Source organism: Haliaeetus leucocephalus, unplaced genomic scaffold, assembly GCF_000737465.1.
Source record: "Haliaeetus leucocephalus isolate CR32 unplaced genomic scaffold, Haliaeetus_leucocephalus-4.0 Scaffold206, whole genome shotgun sequence".
NCBI classification, from domain to species: domain Eukaryota; kingdom Metazoa; phylum Chordata; class Aves; order Accipitriformes; family Accipitridae; genus Haliaeetus; species Haliaeetus leucocephalus.
Window position 1 is genome coordinate 5,305,967 of NW_010972642.1, and position 24,738 is coordinate 5,330,704.

General features: G+C 43.0%; 1 protein-coding gene across 17 annotated transcripts in view; it reads right to left on the bottom strand.

Annotated features, from left to right (window-relative positions):
- Positions 1–24,738, bottom strand: part of CACNA1C (calcium channel, voltage-dependent, L type, alpha 1C subunit) — a 409,208-nt gene that overhangs the window by 28,716 nt on the left and 355,754 nt on the right. For 5 of the 17 annotated variants that reach the window (XM_010566185.1, XM_010566178.1, XM_010566183.1 and 2 more), the window contains exons 29-30: positions 23,894–23,977; positions 2,905–2,937 (exon numbers count right to left, since the gene is read on the bottom strand). In XM_010566185.1, coding sequence (XP_010564487.1) covers positions 2,905–2,937; positions 23,894–23,977 — 117 coding nt within the window. Of the gene's footprint in view, positions 1–2,904; positions 2,938–23,197; positions 23,282–23,893; positions 23,978–24,738 lie in introns of all 17 variants that reach the window. The other 12 variants (XM_010566181.1, XM_010566179.1, XM_010566176.1 and 9 more) reach the window with 5 other exon arrangements.

A 24,738-nucleotide genomic window follows, 5' to 3' on the forward strand; every position in this document is an offset into this window, starting at 1 on the left:
CACAGAGGATGCTATGCCGAGAGCTCACTGCACTGTTCCTTGTCCTGGTACCGCTCCCTGGGCTTGCACTGCTCTGGCACCCCAGGGATGGGCTGAGGCCGGTCAAGCCTTCCCTCTCTCCCATGGTGGTAAGGCTACTCTGTGGGGGCTCTCAAGGCCATCGGCCTCTCTCTTCAGGTCGCCTGGACTTTTGGGGATTAGGGATATTTATGCTATAAACCCTTCCATTACATCTCCTCCTCCCGTCGGAAAGATGCAATTCTCCTTTGACGTTGTACTAGAGAAGAAAGATACTTTCTCTCCTGACCTGTCTTGGATGTTTTACCCCAGCAAGTGCCTCAGCCAGCAGTTCTGGTGAATCTGGTGTCAGGCATCAGCCACGTGCCACTTGCTCTGCTGGGAAACACTAGCAGGTCCCAGGTCTGCTCTGGGGTGCGAAACCCCTCGGGGGCACGGTGTGCAGCCCCCTGCCCAGCTGCTGGCGTCACTGGCACCGCTGGCAGCCTCGCTGTCCCTGCGCTGCTGTGGCCGTGCTTCTGGGGGCCGGGCCGTGGTCGCTCGCTCCCGCTGCCCTGTGTTCGGGCCTTTTGCATTTCTCATGACCCCTTTGTATTTCCCACAGTCTGCGCACTGACTTTGGTTTTTTTAAAAACATTTTATTTTGGCTTCACTGCTACTGTTCAAGCGTGCAGTATTTTAAAATAGTCTTTCTTCTGGGCTGTTTTTTTTCTCACAGCATCTGCTTTGTCCCTAAGCATTTTCCCCTGGGCCTGTAACCAGCTCTGACGTTCCTCAGCCTTCACACGTGTGAAGGCAACGTCCGTCTGAGCGCTGCCACGGCAGCAGGCTCACCTGGGCCTCAGCGGAGGACCCGCTGCCTAGCTCAAGGGGAGGCGAGGCACAGAAAATGCCATGCTTCCCAGTTCGTTAACCCCCTAAAATACTGTGAGAAGCCTGTGGAGCTGGTGGTTTCCACTAGCAGCACTGTGGGAATGTGACCTCCTGTCACAGGGGGGAGATAACACTGTCACCCTGCCACTTGACCTGCTGTGGAGTGAAGTGCATGGAAACCCCCTCTCTGTCCCCACCCAGGCTGCAAAGACCACAGTTTGATTCTAAATGCCACCAAAAGAGCAACATTTAGGAGGAAGAAACAGTGCAGATCACCCCCGCTGTTAACTACTCACCACTGTGTAAACCAAGAGAGAACAGACCCTTTGGATTTCCTGTCATCAGGCAGTGAAAAGAGCAGCTGCTTGCCTGTCTGCTCCTGATAAAACCCACGGCACGGGAACCGCACGGACCTACGTTTCTGGGATTAAACGTCCAGATGAGGACGTGTACCTGTGCGCTGCGTGTGCTCCTGTTTCCAGCCCAGGATGAGCAGAGGGGTGCTCAGCTCCCTCAGCCCCCAGCTCCTGCTGTGCAGCCTGGGGGGCACACAGGGGCCACAGCTGCTTGCTGGTGTGCGTGCACCCTGCTCGCACAGAAAGCGCAGCGCTATGTGCAATAGTTCAGGATTGCATCCTAGCTGCAGTTTGTCTGTCTATCTGTGGTGAATCACCGGTGGATATTTTGGGTAGCTTCCTCCAGTCTGCAGCAGAAGCTGACGCTTGCTGCTCGTGCAGTAACTGGGTGAAAAAGATTAGGAGAACAGGCTGTGTCAAGGAAAAGCCTGAGTGCTCCCTACATCTCACATCATTCTTGTTTTCTGACTTGGACAACAGGCTGGGGTCTTCAGTGAATCAGAGGGAATTGCTCTGAGGTGAAGGAGGGAATGTGGCCTCCAAGGAATCAAAAATCATGACATTCAGTGCTCTCAGCACTACAGTCCCAGAGGCCTAACTCCAATACCACCTAAAAGAGAATTGAGGTCTAAATTGAAAAGTTGTGTGGACAGCAGTACTGCTGTGGTTGTGACAAAAAAAAAAAAGAAAAAAAGGAAAAAAAATGCTTTCTTATTCTACCTGCTGCTGCTCTTGTCGGCTTGGCCCTTTGGATGGCAGCAAGTTGGACATGCATCTGGACAGAGGTTTTAGTGTTCCTTTGTCTTTCTTTGCTGAGAGGATGCAGCTGCTCTAGGCAGAAAATTATCCCTGTCCTCCTAGGGTCCTGGAGTAGGCAAAGTCTAAGCAGCGGATAAAATAATAGAACACATTCCTCCCTGACACAAATCTGCAATTTACTGGCATCAAACACTTAGTCAAAACCACTCAGTGATGCCTCGGGATATTATGGCATTTTAAGACAAGGTGGCTACAGATTAGCTGGTGCTTGAGTAGCCTTGCTTGCTTTCTCCTGGCTTTCCTCCAGCTTTTTGAAGGTGTATGCTTGCCAGAGGAGGGAGGTTCTGCAAAGTGGCAATCAAGAGACTGGAGTTACTGTAACTCTGTTGGGGTGGTGTGGGAACTGCCCTGTACACCAAGGCAGCAGAGTTTGTGTGCACCATTGCATGACTCTTTTTTTGTGCAAAGTATGAACTCAAATGTTACAGTGAATCACCGCATTGAAGAGGAACTTAAGAGTCCCAATCCTTTCTAGTCTGGAGGCTTGGACATGAAGGCACATTGCACACTCATTCAGTGTCACATTGATAGTGACATAGTTTGTGGCTAACAAGAAATCTTACCAGGTCTAGTTCTCTCTTGGTGATTCATTAGAAGGCAGAACGACAGTTAACTTGACCAAAGGAAAGCTCAGGATGCACAAGAAATACACATGTGCAGCATATTCACAGCTCATGTGAACACCAGACTCACACCAATACACAACATGGCAGCTTCATGCACAAATAACTAGGCTGGGCTTGGAGAGAGAACTCGTGATCACGGGGAAGAGAATAAAGGAGTGTGTTAGAAAGAGTGTCACAGAAGCTGGGAGGGTGGTCTGTATTTTTGGTCTTACCATAGAGGAAGAGCATTGGGTATGTTCAGCTGGCTTTAAAGAAAGGCAGACAGAAATAAGCTGTAATAAGTCTCCAATCAAGAGCCCTAGTAAACTAGGTCTTGGCTAACACAGGAGCAACAAAATGGCAGAAGAGGGCAAAAGGGTGTTTGAAAGAAATGCACAAGAGGCTGGGCTTATTCCCTAGGATGCCCAGGATCAAGGCTGGCCATGGCAGAAGTAGGTACAACTCCCATTGAATTTCATGTAAGCTGTATCCACTACCACCACGTGTGAATTGCACCCAGTATCTTGTGAGTGCTAGACATCCTGGCATCCAGGCAGTGGAGGTACTGATATTGTTAAAATGTTTCTTGTATCACTACTATCAAGTTCGATACAGGGGCTGATTTAGCTCCCCAACTCAGATCTAGGCCATGTCTGCACAGGGACCAGCCAGCTTCTGGTGCATCAGTCTGATTTGTAAACCCATAGTATCCCAGTGCTAAAGCAACACTTTCTATTTATACATCCCCATTCCCTTACACATAGTTCTGGGTGATAATGTTGTTGTTACTAAGACAATGGGTTGGGACAGTCTAATCAGTTGTTGGCAACCCTACAACACCCACCACCAGCTGTGGAAAGTGGGTTGGTAAAGCTCATTAGCTTGCTGTACCTTCACCCACCTCTCACCAAAGCTCCAGGGACCCAATGGATGTGTCCTTGGAGGCCAAGCTGAGCTGGGGTGAGCCCTGGTCATGCCTGGAAGAGTCTAGCTGCTGCAAACACTCTGCCTGACATTCCTTGATTAAATTCCAGGGCCATTTCCAATACTGAGAGCAATTCTAAAAACCACCCAAGGCTGCAAATACCCTTAGGTATAAGAAGCAGAACTGAAAATTAAATAAAACCAGCTTTATCAGGAGTCCTTCAGTTCAGTAGTAACATAATCCTTCAGGCCTAACCTCTACCATATGCCCCATATGCCAAACCTGTCTGTCATTACTTCCTGTGACTACATTAGCAAAGCTGAAATTGATGTATTTTCCCTTCTGCCAATGGCAGAATTCACCTCTAGTGCCGTAGAGAAATCCTGCAGTGTGCTTCTGATCTCCAAGGATGCTGCAGTAACCACATTGGCCTTGTATTACCTAAATAAAAACTGTAGTTTGGATGCACAGCCTATTTGGTGATATAGGCAAATGAGAACAATTAAAAACCGAAGGTGCACCTAATCACATAATAGTCTTTTGGATTAACTCATTGGTTTGGTTGTGTCAGCTTTCATTGCTTTTATCCTCCTCTTTCACATGTTTGCTCTTGTGTTTTCTTTTCAGATCACATACAGGCAAAAGTTAGCTTGAATACCAAATAAAGGAGTGGTGCCCATAGAGACATTTCTTACAAACCAGGCATGGATTTTGATTTTGTGTTGCTGGGCAAACATCTCCTTTCCAGCAAAGAGTTTCTCTGTCCCATCCCCCTTCCTCTTTCTAGTTTTGCAAATCATCTTTTCTAACAATAGAAGGACTCTTATTCTGCTAGTTGCTGCTTTCCTGGTAGAAGGTACAAAGCCCCTTCAAATTAGCTGAAGGAAGCCCAAAAATTTTCAGCACCTTTCAGGATTCTCCATCCTTCCTGGCTGACAGTGTTGGTGCATCTGTGACTGACTGGCTGAAGAAGTCTTGTAAGTTACTGTGGAATATTATAACTTAATTTTCATTTTGATATTGTTAGTATTTTATCAGAAAGTGCAGACAATAGTAATGTAACAGTAGAAAAATCTGTATAAAAGCATATGACTATATAAGGCTCTGTTGATACCAGATGCTCAACTCAGAGGAACTGGCATCACGTTGAAAAACCAGAAACCAAAGGTTCTGAGTATCTTTGGCACTGCTAAGAAAATGAAGTAGAGGTTGACTTACTCCTCTCTTATTCCCGCTAACTGGCCTGTGTTTTAAGATGGGGTCAAATATGTAACAAATTATATCACTACCTACAGTAAAGTCTCAAAAGCAGCATGGGAAAGTTTCCATTAACGCTGGAAGTGGTATTTGTACAAACTGTAGCACTGTGGGCTGAGGTTCCTGATATGCTTGTACATACAGTATTTTGTGCGTGAGTATATGAAGGGGAAATCAACCCCCAGCTGTGGGTTGCTGAATACATTTCCTGATATCCACAAAGGTTTCAGAGAGGAGCCAAATCCTACCATTTTCCACCTGTGCCAAAAAGTCACCATATGGACCTAAGCACAGATATTTGAGAACCCTTTAGTGGGTCTTTCAAGTGTAGCCATTCCTAACTATAAAGCCAAGAGAGCTATTGCTAGATTTTCTGAGAATCTTCAAGCTTGCAAGTGATGCGGATATGCCAATTTTAGGGCAAGGACAGGCACCTGGCACCTGAGAGCGTAGAAGTCACATCAGTTCACAGGGATGGAGGCATGGTGATAGGTACTTGGAATTAAAGTCAGTGTCTAATGCCCATCTGAAGTGGACAGAATTTCATTTCTACAAATCTCAGAACAATGTACAAAAGCAAGTCCTCATCTGTTTAATGTCTTTGAAAGAGCTTTTGGAGAAGCTACACCACTTAACAGAAGGCAGCCTTGGCTGTATTCTGTTTTACTTGCAGCCACCTCTTCTCCTGCATATGGTCTAACCTGCAAAGGAACTTCAAGTATTCTACCCTGCTTCTGTCATTTGGGGCACGAGTAGCATGCACACAACTGAATGAGAAAGGGCAACAACAATAACAGTGAGATCAGTCAAGAGATGACGCTTTGCACAATTTCCATTATAGAGAAAAGGGACCTGAAGTATAAATCACAAACAAGCCCAGGAGCATATTAAGAATGACATAGAAGGGAACCTGCAGGCTCAGAGTGGGCAAAGAAATATCTGAGGCAGGATGTGTCTGTGTAAAGACACTCAATGGGGATGAATGCAATGAAACTGCTTGGGCCGTTTCTTTTTCTTTTTTTTTTTTTTCCCCCTCTTGATGTCACCATATTGAAAAAGCTAATAGAGATGCTAAGGAGCAGAAGAGGTCAAGAAACAGAAAAGCAGGCTCTAGAAGCCAAAGTAAAGATGCAGTAGGATAAAGACTGAGGGATCCCTGAAGCGTGTCTGAAAAGCTCTTCAGAATATTGTTGCCTACACATATCAATTATTTTCAATGTGTAGCAGAGCACCAACATTTTAAATGGACACATTGCTCGAGCTGCTGATAACCTGCGTGCGTTCTTAAAACTCCTACAGGCACAAAAGGCGCAGCTTATGCCCATCATGAATTCAGGATCCCAGGTAAGGAAGTCTCTGGGAAAGGAAACAGGTTTATTCAATGGAGAGATACTTAAATTCTTTGAGACCACAGCACCGAATAAGGCAACTGATAGTACTGTGTTCCTGCTAATCGTGCTCCACCTGGGTAGGTGGGAGTAAGGTTTACTGGTGGCTGTTTGCAAAGAACACACCACCTCCAGATGGGTACAGCGAGCATCAGACTCGCATATCAAACTTGGTGTCTGATCTTGCCATCAAGTCAAGGAAATAGTTTTTAACAGGTTGCGTTTATGGATTTCCAAATCCCGACTATAGCATGAATGCTTTGGAAGCTAGAAGAGGATAAAATTTGTACTCCAGGAGAACCAGTTTCAATGTTTCAAGGGCAATACATTACAGGCAATATCATACAATGTTTATGCTGTAATGTAATCCATTTGAAATTCTGAGAAGGGATGAATTGACTCTTCAGAGGTGTAAAGACAGGAGCAAAAATATGAGCAAAAAGACTAAAGACTTTGTACCATCATGGTAGTATCAACTCCCTCTGAAATATCCATGGCTTAGAATATCTTCTGGATAGGTAAAGATTTAGAAGAAAAAATAAGGTGTGCTAATGAATAGATTCAAAGGAAAGTTTCAGTAGAAAAGTCCTGAGAAGAGATATCAATCCCACCTCATCCCTGTGGAACACTGGAGATGGAGGACCATGCTGAGACATTTGAGTTCCCTGGAGTCTTTGGCTGGTTTGCTGACAACTGTAATGGCTATCCAGAGAAGCAGCACCTAGAAATGCCAGAATTTAGGCATTTAGTTCCGTTAGGTTTGTACAGCATATATTTAATCAATATATCCAAAGAGGCTCCCTGACTGATGGCTAAGTACGTTTCAGTAGTTGTAGAAGCCTGACTGCCACTGAGATGATGGTACAGGCAGGTGGCATTCCCATTACCAGCACTGTTGATGGTAGTAATTTTTTTACACCACAGGACATGTGGAAGATGATGAGTTCAGCTCCTTCAGAAGATCCAGTCTTTTCTAGGAAGTCCAAACTGATTTTTTTCCTGATGTTTGAGGCATAAAACTTCCTTGCTGATAGTTTTTTTTACTTTCTAACAAGATTTCTTCCATTTGTAGGGAGGAATCTCTTTTTGCAAGACAGAATCCAACCTTTATGTTGTGGAGAACTTCGGCCTGGCTTGCTTTGCAGAACATTTAAGTAGCCGAATACACAGTGTTATTGTTGCTTTGTTTGTCAGGGTTGTCTCAGTCAATGCAGTGATACAACGGCAGACTTCTAATTTTACCTGGTAGCCCTAGGTTTGAAGACATGAGAGGAAATCTGTGTTTGAGACTTTGGCACCATGATATGACAGAGTATCTTCATATTTCTCAAGAAAACAAATGGTCAGATGCTTATGTTGCCTTTTGTGACAAATAATCTATAATGGCATTTGTCCACTGAGGAAAATATGGCTTGTGGATGAAGCTCTTAGGAGACTACTTGCAGTAGTTGGTGGTTGGTGATGGATGTCTGCTAAGATGTTTCCTTGATTGCTGTTGGTATTTGGAGAATGAAAAGTTACCCATAAAGATGCTGTATCTGTTGGAAACTTGTCCATTGGTCTGTTAGCCTTCTCCCCTGAGGAAGCAGGTGATAGATGTTTACTTCTTGCTTTTTTCTACTCATTGCAGGAAGGAAGACTCTGAGAATCTGCACTGTAGAGTTCACCTGAGAAGGCTGCAGTGCTGTGTAGCTCCTTTGCAGTTCTAGGATATCGCTCTTTTCTATCTCAAGTTCTTTGTATTTAAAGGTCCTCCAAGAGTCCTGCCTACTTTACTCATACTGCATCTGTGACCTTCTTGGACACAAAATGAAGGGTGGAAAGAGACATTCTGGGGAAATGAACTCATCATACAAACATGGATAAGATTTTGAGGGGAATTAAAAGCAGTTTCATTAAGGGGTACCTGATGACCAACAGTGATTTGATTTTGTTGCCACAGAGAGTGAGAAAGAACTAAAGGGCTGTTTCAGCTGCTTGGCCACTTCACCTTGACTGGCTGTAGAGGACACAAATAGGGCAATGGCAAGCCAACAGCACTACTGTTCAGGAGATTTTTCTTTCACCCATGTGGGTCACGCTGAGCTGGGAACTGCAAGGACATGAGCTTCAAGAAGAACAAGAATTTACCAGAGCATAGGAGAAAAAGAGGTTTAGAATTTATCAGTGCCATGGAGACATGATAAAAGAGAAGACACTAGACTTCCTCTTGCATTTGTAGTGTCAAAAGTCTGAAGTGACCTCAGGAGGCTGGCTAACACAAGTCTTTGTGGAAAGTTGGAAAAAGTCAGGGTTTCAAATCAACCTGGCTGCTGGCAGGTAATAGCTGCCATTACACTGGGGAGTTACCACAACCCCTTCCAAAGTCATCTGTCTGCCACTGCTGTGTGTGGTTTTAATCACAAGAACTCTAGAGATGATCCACCTGCCACCAATGTCTGTGAAGTTATTATAAGACCAGGCAGAAACATATCTGGTATTTCTCTGACAGGGAATACTACTGGATTGCAGATGGCATAATTCTCAATTCCGACAACCTTACAGTGAAATCAAATTATTAGCAGAAAAAAAAAAAAAAGCCAGGCAAGCTGCTCAAATTCTGCATTCTTCCATTAAGTGTGCAGTTTTTTGAGAACTTCTGGGAATATTTTGAATAAAACTAGCCAGAATTATTTTTTTTTCTACAAAAATATTTTCTGTTAGAAGAATGCTGATGCTGAAAGTGAGATGATCTGTAGAAACATGTCAATTTTGAAAAAAACATTTCAGAAATGTAAGATTGAAATCCACATTTTGTCCTCGCACATTTCAATTTGAGTTTTCATTTCCATTAGAAATGTTATATAACTGAAAAAAAATCAATCCCAGACTAAACTGTTTTTACTTTACTTAAGCAAATGTTTTGATTTTCCTCAATTATTTCTGTCGGAATAAGCTTTTACTGAAAATTTTGCAATTTTAATTTTTTATTCTATTTTAAAACAGAAAAAATGTTACAAGGGGCTTTTGTGAAACAAAAAATTAAGCCTTCTTATAGCTCTAATCTGGGTGAAGCACCAGAGGTTTTTTGATTCATTTTCATAAACTGAGGTTTGGTTTTAATGTCTATTAGAAAAGGGCACCATCTTACAGGAAAACAGGGAATCAAGGTGTATGATGCTGCCTTTGCTGGGGCAAATAGTGAACACCTTGCTGATTTCCCTGGAAAAAGCCCTGAGTTGTTCCAGTGCAATGTAACATGCTAATCCTCAGGCAGCTCTGCAGAAGGTTCTGAAATCTCTTGCACTGGGGAATTAAAATTTTATTTGGTGCAATAGGGGAAATTGGGAAAAATGTGATACCTACAATGAAGTTTGCCATTACACTTCTGCCTGCACTAACTCATGTGGGTCAATAGACATCAAGTGCCAGTTCATACAAATGCAATATATATGCATTTATACTTCAGACAGATTCCACACGATCTCAGATCTTGGGGGAAATATTAGCATATCCGTATGCAACGAAAGCCTATTTCAAATACAGTTAATAAGGTCAAGGTAACTTTTAAAGCAAATGAGTCCTGCAGCTATCAGTTTTTTCCCTTCATTTCCTATGTATTCTAAAGTTTTGAAATTCTAGAGCATGCTTTTCTAATTAGCTTCAAATATGCAAATCATACCAATTTGAATAGCTTATTAATTAATTTCATATATATATCTCCATGAAATTGTCAGACAGTAATCTTACGGTTCCAAGTGCTTAAGGTACATATAAGGAAAGTCAATTACTTTAATTTGGTTATGCAGATTACCCTAGATTGACAATTACTGGACAGTTAATGAAAGAGTTGCTTTTTACACAGCTGAAAGCTCTATTTTTTTCCATGACTTTCAGAAAAGCAGAACAATTGGTAAAGTATATCCATGCAAATTATTCTTAATTTTTCAGGATGTTTTAATAATCCTTCTCATTAGCTCTGTGTAAATGATGAGTTCAAGTCTTACGGTAATCAAGCCTGGGGGGCTCCTGAGAAAAAAGTAGATACTAAACACTATCAGAGATGTAGGGCTCATCTTCAGGTACAAGTACTGGTCTGACTCAGAGAGGCAGGTGCAGCTTGCCTGTGTTCTATTATTTGTGTTTTGTGGGACATGTAGCCAAAAAAAGCCCTAGAACATTTGGATAGCAAGGCTCTAAAGATAAACTGAGCCATGAAAATAAATGTTGAAAGGCTATTTGTGTCCAGGCCCTTTTGTTTTACAGGTGGAGCGACTTTAAGGATTTTCCGGTTTCAGTATCAGCTGAGGAGAGGTTTTGCTGATTTGAACACCTCTACCAGAAGCCATGTGTGACAGAGTGGACTTTTTAAATTCAACTTGCCTTTTCACTTGACTGATTCTTGATTCTCAGGGCAAGGGCTCCCAAAGGAGGTAATCAGGCTGTCCCAGCCCAGAGCAGACTGAGGGGGGTGACCCTGGGAACAGACCAGACCACTGAGCAAGATGGAGAGAGAGAAAAAGTATGAAAATTTAGAGTTCCCAGGTCTCCAGCTTTCCTCAGCTCTATTACCATCCATGCCAGTGGTTTCCTCATTGCTGTTCCTAAGTAGTCCAATGTGCCTCACTGCCTTTCCTACGGCAAAGTTAATATGGCTTTTAAACACCAAACCCAGCAGTCTATTTAACACTGTGCTGGAAAAGGCAGTCATCTTTTCCTCCACCTCTTTAGGAAGATCTATGTTTTCTATTACACTGATCATTATTCTCTTCTCTTTTTTTTTTCTTTGTCTGGGAGGTACAGAGGGAGGGAAATCTGGTGGGGCTGGTTTTCCAAAAGGTGCACAGCCTGTATCTGGTTTTGACTCATTTCAAGTGACAGTTCTTTTCAGATCCAGGTTCTCCCATCCCAAGTACCCAAATAAATCCATTATCTTGACTTCTCCTTTGTAGCAGTGTTGTGAAAGCACAGGTGCTCTGGAAGGCTGCAAATAGCGAGATGGTCTCTGACACATCTAAGATCATGCCACTGATTTTCATCTTGAAATGAAAAAGAAGAAAGAGACTGTTCAAAGCATTCATACCAGTCTTGGTTACTTTAAAGACATGCTGTTGTGTGCTGTACAAGGTACTGATTTTTCCATTTCTTATAGCATCCCACAGCCTGTCTTGGAAAGGATAATGACAGCAGAGTTCTTCTCTAAGATGAATTTCTTGAGCCATGGGTAGGCAGGAGCTTTCCTTGTCTCCAACACCTTGCAATACTCCATTAGTACTGAGAGGGTGAGTAACATCTACTGGCTTCATCTTCCCTGGGGGCTGATGATTTGAGGAATCAAGCAAAATCCCAGAAGCATGTCCTTCTGTCATGGCTGTGCTTGTCTTCAGTGCACTGAGTGTTTGAGCTTCTACAGCTATTTGTTAATTACTTATTAAGTACCTAATAGGGTTCCACGGTGTGGGAAGAGGATAAGGAAGAAGGAAAAACGAAGAACAGATTGAAATTTTGTGCACTCTGTGTATTGGTGTTACTGGGGTTTCTCTGGGCAGCCTCACCTGCCTAGGGCTGGAGGCCTTTGGACTTTGTAGGGCTCCATCTGTGAAGGGGTTTGCTGGGACCTCAGTGTGAAGGGTTTACTGTGATGTGGTTGGCAGCAGCAGGCGAATCTGGAAGGAAGCTTCAGTAGCATCTTTGCAACTCCTGTATTACTGATGGGAAATTACACTGGTGGTATTAAGGTCAGAAGCAGGCCTGTGGTGTACAGCAAAATACCCACTCCTCAGTACGATAACTCTTCTGGGGACTAACAGAGCCAGATGGAGACTAGATCATGAGCAGGTTTTTCCAGGGAGGAAGGCAGGCAGTCTACCAGCTCAAAGACTCTGCATGCAGTGTTGCCAGGATCCTTCCTTTGGCAAGCCCAAAGGCTCTGGGACAGGGTGACGACGAATGAGCCATCTTACGCTTTGATGAAGGTGCTGAAAGAAACTGCACATGCCATTGAAACCAGGAGAAAACCCAATCCACCTTCATTCAAATGCAACAGGACTGTGGACTGCAAGAGGCAGTAGCTACAGGTGAAATAGCAGGCCCTGTTACTTTTGGGTAATGAATCTCTGCTCAAGGGAGGCTAGCCAGAGATACCAGCAGCCCAAAGAGAGAGTTTGTTATGGACCATTTTCATTTGAGATTTGTAGCAGTTAGTATTTAATTCCCAGGCTGTGTCTTTTCATTGCCTTTTAAATTAGAAAGTTATTTAATGTTGATGCAGAATGTTTCCTAGAAGAGAACACCCTACAGAGTCATACTGGATTTCTGTGTGTTAATATGGGATACAATAAAGCCTACAAGCCATTCTGGGATTGGAAATGCCAATCACAGGCATTATCAGAGCACGTTACAGGTGGTCATAAGGAGACTGCAGCTAGCTGTTACAAAGCTACTGAGCAACATTTTTTTGTTCTACACCTCTTTCTAAGAATAAATGATTATTGATTTGATGAATTCTTTGGTTAAAAAATAGTAGGGATACCCTGGATGATATGTAATGCTCACTATGTGTGATTTACTACGTTCAAGTTTGGGCAGACAGCTGAGTCTCAAAATCCCTAGCTCTAAATATCAATTTTTTTTAGTGCCTTTTTATTAACAAGTGTTTCATTACTGCTGAGGCATCGTTGCCTTCATGTCTGTTCAGCTTAGGAAAAGATGTCACTTGATCTGGCTTTGGGTGAAGCAGATGTTCTCCCACTCACTCAGACAAGGCTTAGCAGATAGCATTGCTGACTGGTATCTCTGAGTATAAAAGTGGATTTTGAGAGAACGACTGGGATGTGCCCAGCTGGGATATCCCATTACTCTGCAACGGTTTTACTAGCAGTTAGAGCCAGACCCACACTGTTGGCCATCAATCAGCTGACCATAAGCAGCCATCCAGTCTCCACAGCTAGGTCATCTGGATACAGCAGGGAATGGGTCCCATTTAGCAGATGTCTGGGAAGATACATGAAACAGAAGTCATTTTGTTGGCCTGTTGTGCCAGACAGTCTCCACAAAGAACAGACCAGTGAGGGAAGGTAAGAGTACAGCCATTTTAAAAACAGTTTGTCCAGTGAGAAATAAAAAAAAAAACCCCTTATGTTTGCCTGGCTGGTACATATGAGGGTAGAGGGAGCAGGGCAGGAGCTAAATGAGGGTGCTAAATTGACTAGATTAGAAAGGATAAAATTAGTTTTTATGTGTTTACCTTTGATTACAAATCTGGCTGGGAGGCCACATTCTCTTGCCTAGCAGCAAAAAACCCACAATCAGGTCTTTAATGGGAACCTCAAAAATTCCTGTTAGTCGGTGCATTTGGGTTTGCAAAATGGTACCCATCACCATGCTGAACTGCTGCCGAGTGCCTGGCACAAAAACCTTCACAAAGGGGAACAGCCTTTCCCCTGGACTGATGGTATCTTGGCTGAAGACAGACAGGAAAAATCACTGATACAGTAGGTAGAGGGGAACTAATTATTGCCTTGCTGAAAACTACTCCTAGTGCTCCTGGGAGTAAGAAACATGATCCCTGCTACCCAAGATTTCAGCAAAATTTGGAGAAAGTCACTGGGGATAAGAAGATGGGGGAGAAGAGAAAGTTAAAGAGGAAAACAAGTAAAATACTTGTGTGTGTTTTCCCTTCTTCCATCACCTTCATTGCTTTCATTGCAACTGGCAGTGCAATCTGGAATGAGTTAGCAGATCTCTAAATATGCATAATAGTACGAGATGGTGCACGCAATGAGGTCTTGGAGGACCAATGTTAAAAGCTCTTGTAATTTGGATGAAGAACAGAAGCATTTACCGCAAAACTGAATGTGCGAAATACAGGGGATTGTGCACCCTTTATTACTGCAATCTGTGTGTAGAGAACGGCAACGCTGGAAAATTCCATGGGCATTCTCAGCAAAGTAGGTCTTAGAAAAAGGAGAATTAAATGCCAGAAAACATCTTTCACTGCTTGAAGGAATTGCCTTAGATGACAGAACCAGCTGGATTCAAGCTCACCCAAGCACCTTTTTGACCACCTAACTTATGGTGCTTAGGGAGCTATCATTAATTAACATTAATATATTCAGAGATGATCTAAGGAATCAGAGTCAGAGATTTTTCTATGGATTCATATAAAGATACAATCTCTATTAGAGTTCAAAGAAAGTTAAAAGAAACTTTTCCTAGGCAAAAGGAATGATTTATCCTGGCTAGCAAGCTAATGGAAAATATAACCAGCTTTGGGTAGTTCTAATGTTTTTTATTATTTTTTCTTTTGTGCATTTTAACTAGCTTTCTGGAAAAACATATTGGAATTAAAAGGAAAATGAAATATAACTGTATTATATCACAAATGTTGATGACAGAATATTGTAGTGTGTTTTTTTAAAAAGTGTTGTGATAGAAAAATGACAAGAAAAATTAAATACTGGTCAGAAAATCTGGATGTAGGTCTTTTAAAGAGCTCTTTGTACTGAAACGTATGTCACACGCTTATTTTACCATTGAACCAACACAGGACAAGGCCTGTGGTACTTTGTGTGCCTACTATTAGCTGTTATTGTTATTGTAACAATAATTTACAGTCAAATAAGAAAACAGGACTCCTTCTCTAAAAGCCTTCAAACCCACCAAGGTTTTGGGTATGTGATAGCCTGCAGTAATTAAAAGCATGATACACTCCTCAGGGTAGTCAGTGAGACGCTGTGCCCCACCATTTTAAAGTGAGCTCTAAACATTTTCACTCAGAAGGACTCCAGACAGGTTTGTGCATCAAGTCTTACAGCTCTAGGGCTATCTAAGCCTTTTTTTGCTGCTTTTACAATTAGCTTTTAAGAATTTGCTCTCCTGGATTCTTTATCTTCTGTTTCTCATATTTTAATTAACTAGCATCTGTGTGATTAAATTTATACAGTAAGGCAAATTTGTTTTTATGCTACTCTTAAATCTCCCCTGCATTAAAATATATTCTGATTATTCCACGCACCTGGAATAATATCAGAGGCCAAATACAACTAGTAGTTTTGTGGAAATCACAATATTGAGGTATTTCCTCAAAACTGGGTATTTTGGAGAGTCTTTCAAAGTGGGAACTACACGCTTTCTTCTTATTGTGCTAATATTGCTAGTCATCAGTAACAGCTCAAATATTCAGGTAAACTGAGGAAGGAGTCATTTGCATTTACTATCCCCTTTTCTGCAAAAAATACATACTTTTTTTTTCTGTTTGCCCATATTTTGTACAGATTTCCTTACAGCAAAAGTTGTACAGTTACCAAAATCACCTCTTTAAATGGGCAAATTGCCTTATGAACTCTGGAAATGCACTCAGAATACCAACATTTTTAAGCCAAAAGAGAAAAAAAAAAGAGGCCCCATCTTCATGACAAAAATATAGATAAATAACAACAAAATAACCCTGTTCAAACATGGTTGTGGACAGATAGTCTTACCATACTTCTTTCTCACCAATACAGGGTGAAAAATATGCACTAGAATTGTTGATTAAGCATGGGAGGTGATCAAATTCAAATCGATCTAAGCCTAAGTGGGGAGGAGTTTAGGGCAGCTCTCCTGATGTTCACCAAAGACAAAATAAAGCACTAGCATTTGCCACTGCTACAGCTCACAACCATGCTTCAACGTGGCTTCTGCATAGAGAAGCTGGGGCCGCTGTGGTGCATCACCTGGATTATTCTAGCAATAAACCACCACTAGATATTAAAAAAAGCAAACTAAATCTCCCCCCACCACCCCCCATCAATTTTATCAGTAGTTTTTCCAAAAAGAAAACAAGTCATATATACATACACATACACACACACAGGGATAGCTCAGGACTACGTACAACTTCTAGGATGGCAGCAGTAAGGGTATGACAACACAAGATGTCAAAAGAAGCCGCTGTGCTTCTCCAGCCCTTTGCTACATAATTTGAAGGCCTCTGCTACCCAGACAGCATTTGAGAAAGAGGGAGAGAGAAGGAGAGAAGGAGGGAGATGTTTTCTGCCTCTTCCAGAAGGTTTGGGTAAACGAACTTGCAAGTTCTAGGAATTGCAAAGATTTGTGTCCAGTGGCAGCTGATGGCCAAAATCTGAGCAGCAAAGGGCATGGAAGCAGAGAGAACCAGACAGGTAGAGACAGACAGACAGACAGACAGACGCAGCGACAGAGATGAACGCCAGTCCCAACTGAGGTGCAGGCTAGATGTATGTCGTCCTTCCACTGATCCTTGCTCCCATTGCAGGGGGGTGTGTGTATAGGACTGTGTCGCAGGGGCCGACGGCTCCAGTCCTTGCACAGGCGAAATGCCCTGGGGCAGTTCTGCCTGAATAAGGATCACAGTACTTAAGCCACTGGTTCTCTGCCTTCAGACACATTGATTGAGGGTGAAAATGAACTTGTGAGGTTTAGTGTGGCTGGAGACGAGGGAAAGGAAAGCAAGGGAGAAAAGGAAGAAAGGCAAGGGGTGGGTGAAAAGGGAGAAGTGCAGGAGAAGGTGAGGGGGAGACTTGAGTATAGGCTGTCAGATATTCCAAAGAATGGGAGCAAGAGCCCATGACAAATCATATGAAGCCTCTTGATACCAAAAGCAAGATGACTGTAAGGAAAGGGCCCATGCGCCTGGTTTAAGCCTGAGCTGCTTTACGTCAGAAATAAAGACGACTAAAGGAGAAATCACTGCACAGGTCTCCAAGTATTCCTGGGAGCTGAACACTTTGGTACCTCTCTGGCCTTACTGCATCAGTACTCAGGAATCAACCAAGCTGCAACCCTCTGCTGACCTCCTACCAGAATTTGGAAACCTTTTCAGAAGTGCAAGATATAAAGTACTCAGCTCTCCTAAATATCTGCTAGACAAACATCAAACCACTACCCAGCAGGCCTGGGCACAACAGATCAGACCAACAATTTCTAGGGGAAGTAATACAGCAAGATGGGTTTGGGGTTTCTCTAACCTTCTTTGTGGGCGTGCTACTTTCTGAAGCGCCCAGGTCCTATGTCTCCCAGATGCCAGCATGGATTAGATCACACACAACATTGTTACTTTCCTTTTTTTCTCCTCCTGTGACCTCTCCTATTAAAACCCCCACCATTTCCATCAACCCTCAAACCAGCCGCAATGCTTACTCATAGGAAAATGTGTACTGTTTACAGCAGGAGGGCAACTTACGCAGGGAAATACTCCATTATTTCATAAAAGCCTGCAAGTCCCCGACTCCCTATCCCTGATAGTTCCCATCTCGTACCCATGCACACCCCCTGGCTCGTCACATCTGCTGTATTGCATTGCATACCTGTCACAGGTACCTCCTCCTCCTCTGTACCTCCTGCAGTGTTCACAGACACGCTCAGACATGCAAGTACAGTCACTGAGTGGAACAGGTGGGATGGATACCAGTCCAGATGGTTTTGCTCAGTCATCCTCATGCACTCCCAGACACAGTTGACGAACACAGAGGTACCCGCACATGCAGACACACTCAGAGGCACTGGCAGAAGCCCTCGGTGACAGGCTCACAGGTAGGCATGAACCTTCCCTTCCTGACATCCTTTCAAGACAGACAGACACAATCAAACACACGACATCCCCACTGTCACTGGTACCTACACCGGTGGTCTGGAGACACACATGCTCCCACCTGAACATGCCTCCGTAACTCTCACACAACTGCACACCATGAACTGCCCACTGCAGCTGGATGGGTCAACCTCTCGGCTGGCTACAGGGATGCATCCAGCTCAGTGAGCACTGCTATGAGCATCGCTTTGGTGGCAAATAAAGACTCAGCCACAGCGAATCTTTGATCTGACACTGTCAGGGGAAAGGGTGAAGGAAAAAGGATCCGATGGACCAGAGAGGTGTCGGCTCTTCTCTCTGACTGAGAGGAAGGAGAGTACATTAGCAGCTTTTCCCAGGGTCTGACTCTTTTCTTTCATCGCTTTGGGCACTGTAGCACAGAGCACAAATCGAACTTGATTTCCCCCTTTGATACAGCACAACAAAGAGTAATGAGCAACTTTCTTTGCCTGGAGGAGGGGACAGCAGGCTGTAAGTCAGCTTCACAGCACTCAACTCCAGGCTGTGTCTGCTGATGTGGAAAGGAAGGGAATGCAAGCCTGTGTGTGGGGCTACTTCTGGGATGATATATTTCAAATTTGCTGGCTTTTATTCAACTCCTATAATACTTTATTTCCTATTATTATTATAATAGGTAGTAATAATTTTTACCACCCTAATGTTTTCTTCTAAGGACCTTAAAGTGTTTTGTAAACACTAATGACAATGCTTTCTTAACTTAGGGAATAATAACAATCTCTAATTTACTGATGGGGAGACTGAGGTGTAGGTATCTAGTCAAAGTCCAAGGAATACAACCCACAGGCCCAACCTCCCAGGCCCCATATATTACATCATCTTTCATTTTATTGCCCGAAAGTCGTTCTTGGTCTTAGCACTTAAAGAGAGTTGACACACGGTAGATGTGGTCTCTGCCTTGGAAATTCTTTTTCTAATAGCAGATTAAAAAGTCCTCCCCTCCCTCTGTAGTTACTTAAGAAGTGGCTTAAGAGTGGCCCAAAATAGAATCATTGAATATTTCCAGAAAATTTTGAAAAAAAATCTTTATTTTGTGGCCAGGAAGTTAAGTGTGTAACACTTACTGAGAAGCAAAAGCTCTGAAAATGCAGCTTGAAAGTCAGGCAATTTAAAAGTGAGTTTGGCAGAAACTGTGCCACACTGAAGTTTTCAAACCCACCAGATTTTAACCCGCCCGGTGCCTTTTGCACTTACTCAGTTGTATGAGGTGCATCTCCATGTGTCTGTGGAGCTTGTTGGGGGGACTTGGGAGATGTTCCCAAGTTGCAGCAAGCAAGTGGGCCTAACGTGATGCAACTGGACTTATCACTTGATATAACTCCTCACTGTGGAGGTATTTTAAGTAGAAACTTCCTAAAGGAGTTGGAAATGCTGAAGGCAACCTGGGGGCGTACCTCATGAGTACATGCCTTCTACTATTTTTGAATGCACAGCCATGCTAACAAAAATATGCTGAGCTTGACATGCAACTGTACACTCACCCACAGGCATGCAGATGAACATGCCTGCATACAGGAAACTCTCAGATATAAACACCCACCCATAAGCAGATCAAACTTGCACAGTGAGATAGCCACACTGGCTCAGAAAACATGTTAATGGACTCAGTTACATACACAACAACCCGTGTGTCTCCATCAACAACCATTCGGAACGCAAATACATATGAAATACGTATGCTTGCATACACACTCTCTTCCCCCCCCCATGGATTCATGTCTGTACACTCTCCCATGGATTTGTAGCCCATACACAGGCATCCAAACACATTCAGGAACATATACTACAACCAATGGAGTGCACACACAAAGACCCACCCATGCACACTCACATATATCTTAACGAAGGTTTTGGTCTGGGGAATTCCTTTTCAAGAAACAAAAATAATTGTCAAAAGGAAAAAACAGAGCATGGGGATCTGCACAAATAGATGCAAGCACATACCTACACGCACGCTGTGGAGCCTGTCAGTCAGGGTTCCCACCACAACTACAGCTCTTGCAGCTCAGCCCCTGCTGGGTCTGCTTCCCCTGAATGCAAACGTCTGGTGAACCTCACAGAGATTTCAGGCTTACGTGTCTATGTCCACATGTCAAACTAACCTGTGCCAGGTGTCTCCACCTTCCCTAACTGACCACAATGAAAACTGTCCTTTAGCTCCAAGAGCAGCACCTTCCAAGACCCTACCACAAACTTTCTTCAGCTTCTAAGGAGCTGGGCAGAAACATCTTACCTGCACCTGACCAGTCTAAACATCTCCAGTTAGTGGAGTTTATTGGCATTTTAGGGTTTATTTTTTCTTTCTTTTTCAGACTCCAGGTCTCTTGGAACAAGACAAGACAGTGTACAGAAACACAAGGCAGGGTTTGCTCAAACCCACAAACAGCAAGAAAGCAACAAGCTCCTGAGGAGAAGGGGAGAAGTGTTATCTGATAAACTGCCTCACACTGCTTGGGAAGATGACAACTCTCCATCCAAGATGGGCTGCTACTTCCAAAGCCCATTTGCTACAGATGTAACATATCAAGTGCTGCTAGCAGGAAGGGAATCCGACAGGACAAACCAACATACAAAACATTCTCTTATTCAATAAGGGTTATAAGTGCAAAGGGATTTCAGAACATTTCAGAACAAACTCCATCCATAGCTGCTGCTTATTTATCAGTGCATCAAAAGATTGTGCAAGTTTTTAGTAACAAACATTAGAAACTAGTAGCAAAGGACTTGCCTAGATAAAAAGAGAAGATTTAAACATGCCAGGTAACAAAAAGACGTGTGCAGAAATCTGTAAAAACTGTATAGAAGGAAAGGATTCTTTAGAGGAAACAGAGGGACCATTACGCAATGCTCGTCATAACCCTTACTAAAAGAGTCAGGGCCACTCCTGCTGCCTCCTCAACTAAGACAGGTGATGGTTGTTTGGACAGAGGCACAACCTCATTTTTCAGAGACTTCTATAACCAAAAACTGGATTCTGGGCCTTGGCTGACATGAACTTGAATTTAGACAGGGAATGGAAAAGAGAGGGGCCTTGTCAGTGGTAATTAAGCACACCAGTATGGCTAGCCCTGGAGACTGAAGATCAGAACATAGCACAATTTGCAGCAGCATGACCTTCTTGACAACATGCTGAGAGTGAATGCCATTTATCCTGCTTAAATTTAGCATCTGAGAGCTGGGTGTCTAGACAACCTAACAAACCTAGACACTCACCAGTCACTGGATGGGTACCTCCAAAGAGCAATTCATTTCCCCTGTCACAGACATGTACAGGGAGGCACAGGTTGGCCTGGGGAGGTGTGCATTTCTCTCTACTAACAGTAAGAGGAGGCCTGGGTGACTATCTGTCTTCCTCTCAGATGACTGAAGTTTAATGAGATGTGTATCTAAGTGCCTTAACCCATGATGTAAAAAGTTCTTTAATTTATAGGAAATTACTGTGAATTTCTTCAAAAGGATGCATTAGATTTTCCCTCCAGTACAGGGTTTCTGACTATGATAGACCTCCATTCATTTATCAAAACACAAGGATTTCCTTCCTTTCTGCTTGGAAGACTTTTGTACGGATTCAAATACATCGGTCAGGAAAGTCTTGTTGATGTTTATCATAATTCATCTCCAGTTAACTGTACTTATTTCCTCAATTACTGTGTACAGTTCTGCCTCTATGGATGAGAATCGAACTTTCTCATAATCTGAAGGCTATTGCCAGGTTCTCCATTTAGTTTTCTTGTGACAAGTGTGGCATAAAAAAAGGTTTTAATTTCATTCTTTAGAATTAACAATTTCAGCCTGATGATCATTGTAACTTTCCTCTAAAAAGTCAGCACATTTCTAATGTCTCTCTAGTAAAAGGGTAACCAAAATTGTTTACAACATTCTGGAGGAGATGTTGTAAACAATTTTTTGTGTCCAGAAAGTAGGACATCTAAGAGATGTAAAATAAAAGTTCATTTCCAGTTAGAAACTATTTTCCATTCTCTCAAAAGGCAGGGAAAATAGACTAGTGTCAAATGAAATATTTCATTTATTAAAAATCAAAATATTACAACTTGGATAAATGTCCCTGTTTCAGAATTGAAAAAAAAAAAAATCATGTTGAACAGAAATTAAACTAGAACCAAGATATGAAAACATTTTGTTTGGAAAGTTTCAAGTACGGCATTTTGATTTTTTTTCAAAATGTCACCTACATTTTTCCCTAAACACAGCACTGAGTGAAAACTATGTTGTCACTTTTCTGCTTGCGATGGATTGCCTCTACAGTACACAACAATTCCAAGCTGGAATGTTTATTCAACAGCCACATCATTTTGCAAATTCATGATTGATTTGCTCTTCATTAACATATTTACAGCAATTTTATTTCAATCTTTCTATTTTCCTGGCCTTGCTAAGCTGGATTCTGCAGTGCAATTTCTGTCTGTGCTCATAAACCCAGTGGGTCCTTTGTAGTCTTTCTTTTGAGAATCTGTGTGTTTCCTGCCTGTCCTTTGTCTGTTTAACCTGTAATTCTATATCCATCCACCTCCAAAGAAAGACAGAGAAAGTTTGCCTGATGTGATTTATTCCTTGAACACCAGCTGCTCATTTCAGTCTCCATGGCTCATTCAGTCCTTCACCTGTCTGCTGAGATGGGCACCAGTGGGGCCAATCAGTGTCAATTGTGCTGGTGGAATTTGTGAGATGGAGCAAACCGGGCTGCAAACCCAAAACCCTGGGTTGAACCTCTGGCGCTTTGTTTTTCTTCGGGCTTTCTGTTTTGTTTTTATTTTTTCTACCTTTTTTCAAATTAGAAACCAAACATTGGGAGAACGTTCATCTAAATAGAGATGATTTGGTCTTTATTTCTTTCGGAGGCAGCCTTCGTGAGGAGGCACAGGGAGGATTCCTGGTTTGGTTCCCGCAGTTCCACCTCGAAAGAACTGACCTTTAGATCTCTGTGGGGTGGAGAGTATTGAACTGCCATGGGAAGCAAAGCATAACAGTGTGTAGACCAAAGTGCTGGCCTGGGACTATTCTAGCAGCTTCCCATGGCACAAATAGCTTTTTCACTTACACTCCACGTTTCCCATCACTTTTCCTGCTATACAGTTTAATTCATGCCAGGCGGATTATGAGGGGAAGAAAATGATGCAAGGGTCAAAAAGTCCTTTAAGTCGTTCCAAAAATTAAAACAGAAGAAAACAAAACAAAACCAAAAAAAAGAGAGCTTCAAAACTAAACAAAAAGCTCTGAAAACAAACTCAAAAGAAAGTAGGAAGGGGGAGGGGAAAAAAAAAAAGAACCCGGGAAAGACAAATGAATGTTAGAGCAGGCACGATCATGGACAGACGCCAGCTACTTACGTTCACCTCGGTGATTGCTATATCAACAATGCTACCCACAACAATCAAGGCGTCAAATGTATTCCATGCATCACAGAAATAGTGCTGCATGTGGCAGAGAAGCCAAGGAAAGAGAGAGAAAGGAAGAGAAAGAAAGAATATGAGAGAGAGGAGGGAGAGAGAGAGAGGGAAAGGGAGAAAAGAGGGAAAAAAAGTAAAAAGTAAAATAAAATAAAATAAAAAACAAAACAAAACAAAGGCATGAAAGAGGGAGAGAAGAGGAAAAAAATAAGAAAAGAAAGAGGTTACGTGGGCATATTAAATAGTCTCTTACCACTCTACAGTATTGGTTGCTCAAACCTCTGTAACGTTTCACATGATGGAGGGTATCAACAAAAGCCTGGTTAGTCAGAAAGTTACACTCAAGCATGTCTACCTTTTGGAGGGAAAAAAAGCACACACACCCCAAACTCTGTGCGCTTTCACCAGTCACAGCCTTGGGGCGAGCTATGACAAGTGAAAAAGAAGGAGGCATTTCCCCCCCTCCTTTTTTTTTCCCTGGGAGAAGGAGAAGGACGACGGCAAGTTCAATAAAAGCATGACTAGAGGGAAAAAAACCAGAAAAAAAAAAGAGAGAGAAAGAAAGAGAGAAAGAGAGAAGGAACAGCAGAGGAGGAGGAGGTGGTGGTATCCTGGGGAGGGTAGAGTAATACTCACATTAGTTTCACTGAGAATGACGTCTATAATGCTGCCAATTACGATGAGGAAGTCAAAAACATTCCAAGGATCACTAAAGTAACCCTACATAAGGAAGGGGCAGGCAGGATGGGGATTAAAAAGGAATGTTAGACAGACAAAAACAGTTCAAAATTACCATTAGAATTACTGCCCTGATACCTCAAGGGGTTTTCCTCTTAGGCTACTTGTTTTGCCTCAAGCTGTAGCCCAGTCCTGGGATTCCTGACTTGTGTGAGCAACCCCTATCCAGCAAATGCGATCCCAGTGCAGCCACCCCTCCCCTCCGACTCTGGGACGGGGGTGAAAGGTAGCAACACAGATCGCTTTGAGCATGTCTGCTCACAGGAGTAGGGCTTGTGGGACCAGCTCCTCCAGACATCTCCGATTCCTAGCAACACAGCACCCTTCCCCATTTGGCTTAGATTTGGCTGGGGGAAGAGTACAGGAATGGTATCATACGGTTCTCTCAAAAAACGGCTCCCCTTCTGCCAGTGTGAATATCAATCCACCAGTCCATGTACCAGACGTAACGCTCTGTGCTGGCGCTGGGAACGGCTGGCTGCCACGTCATGATGGAGCAGAGGGCACAGTCAAGCTGGGGATGTGCTATTTAAACCTCACTGGCTGTCACCTTTATCTTTACCCAGCCAAAATGAGTATTATGACAGTCATTAGCCTAACAGTTTCTATTACTAATGCTTTAGCTCCTGTCTTAAAAGTACAGAGCAGGACTGGTATTTCTGTTGCTCTGAAAGCACCACAAAACAAAGGTGTCAATGTAGCACGTGCTGGCGCATCCCACAAGGACGGGGTAAGAATGAGAG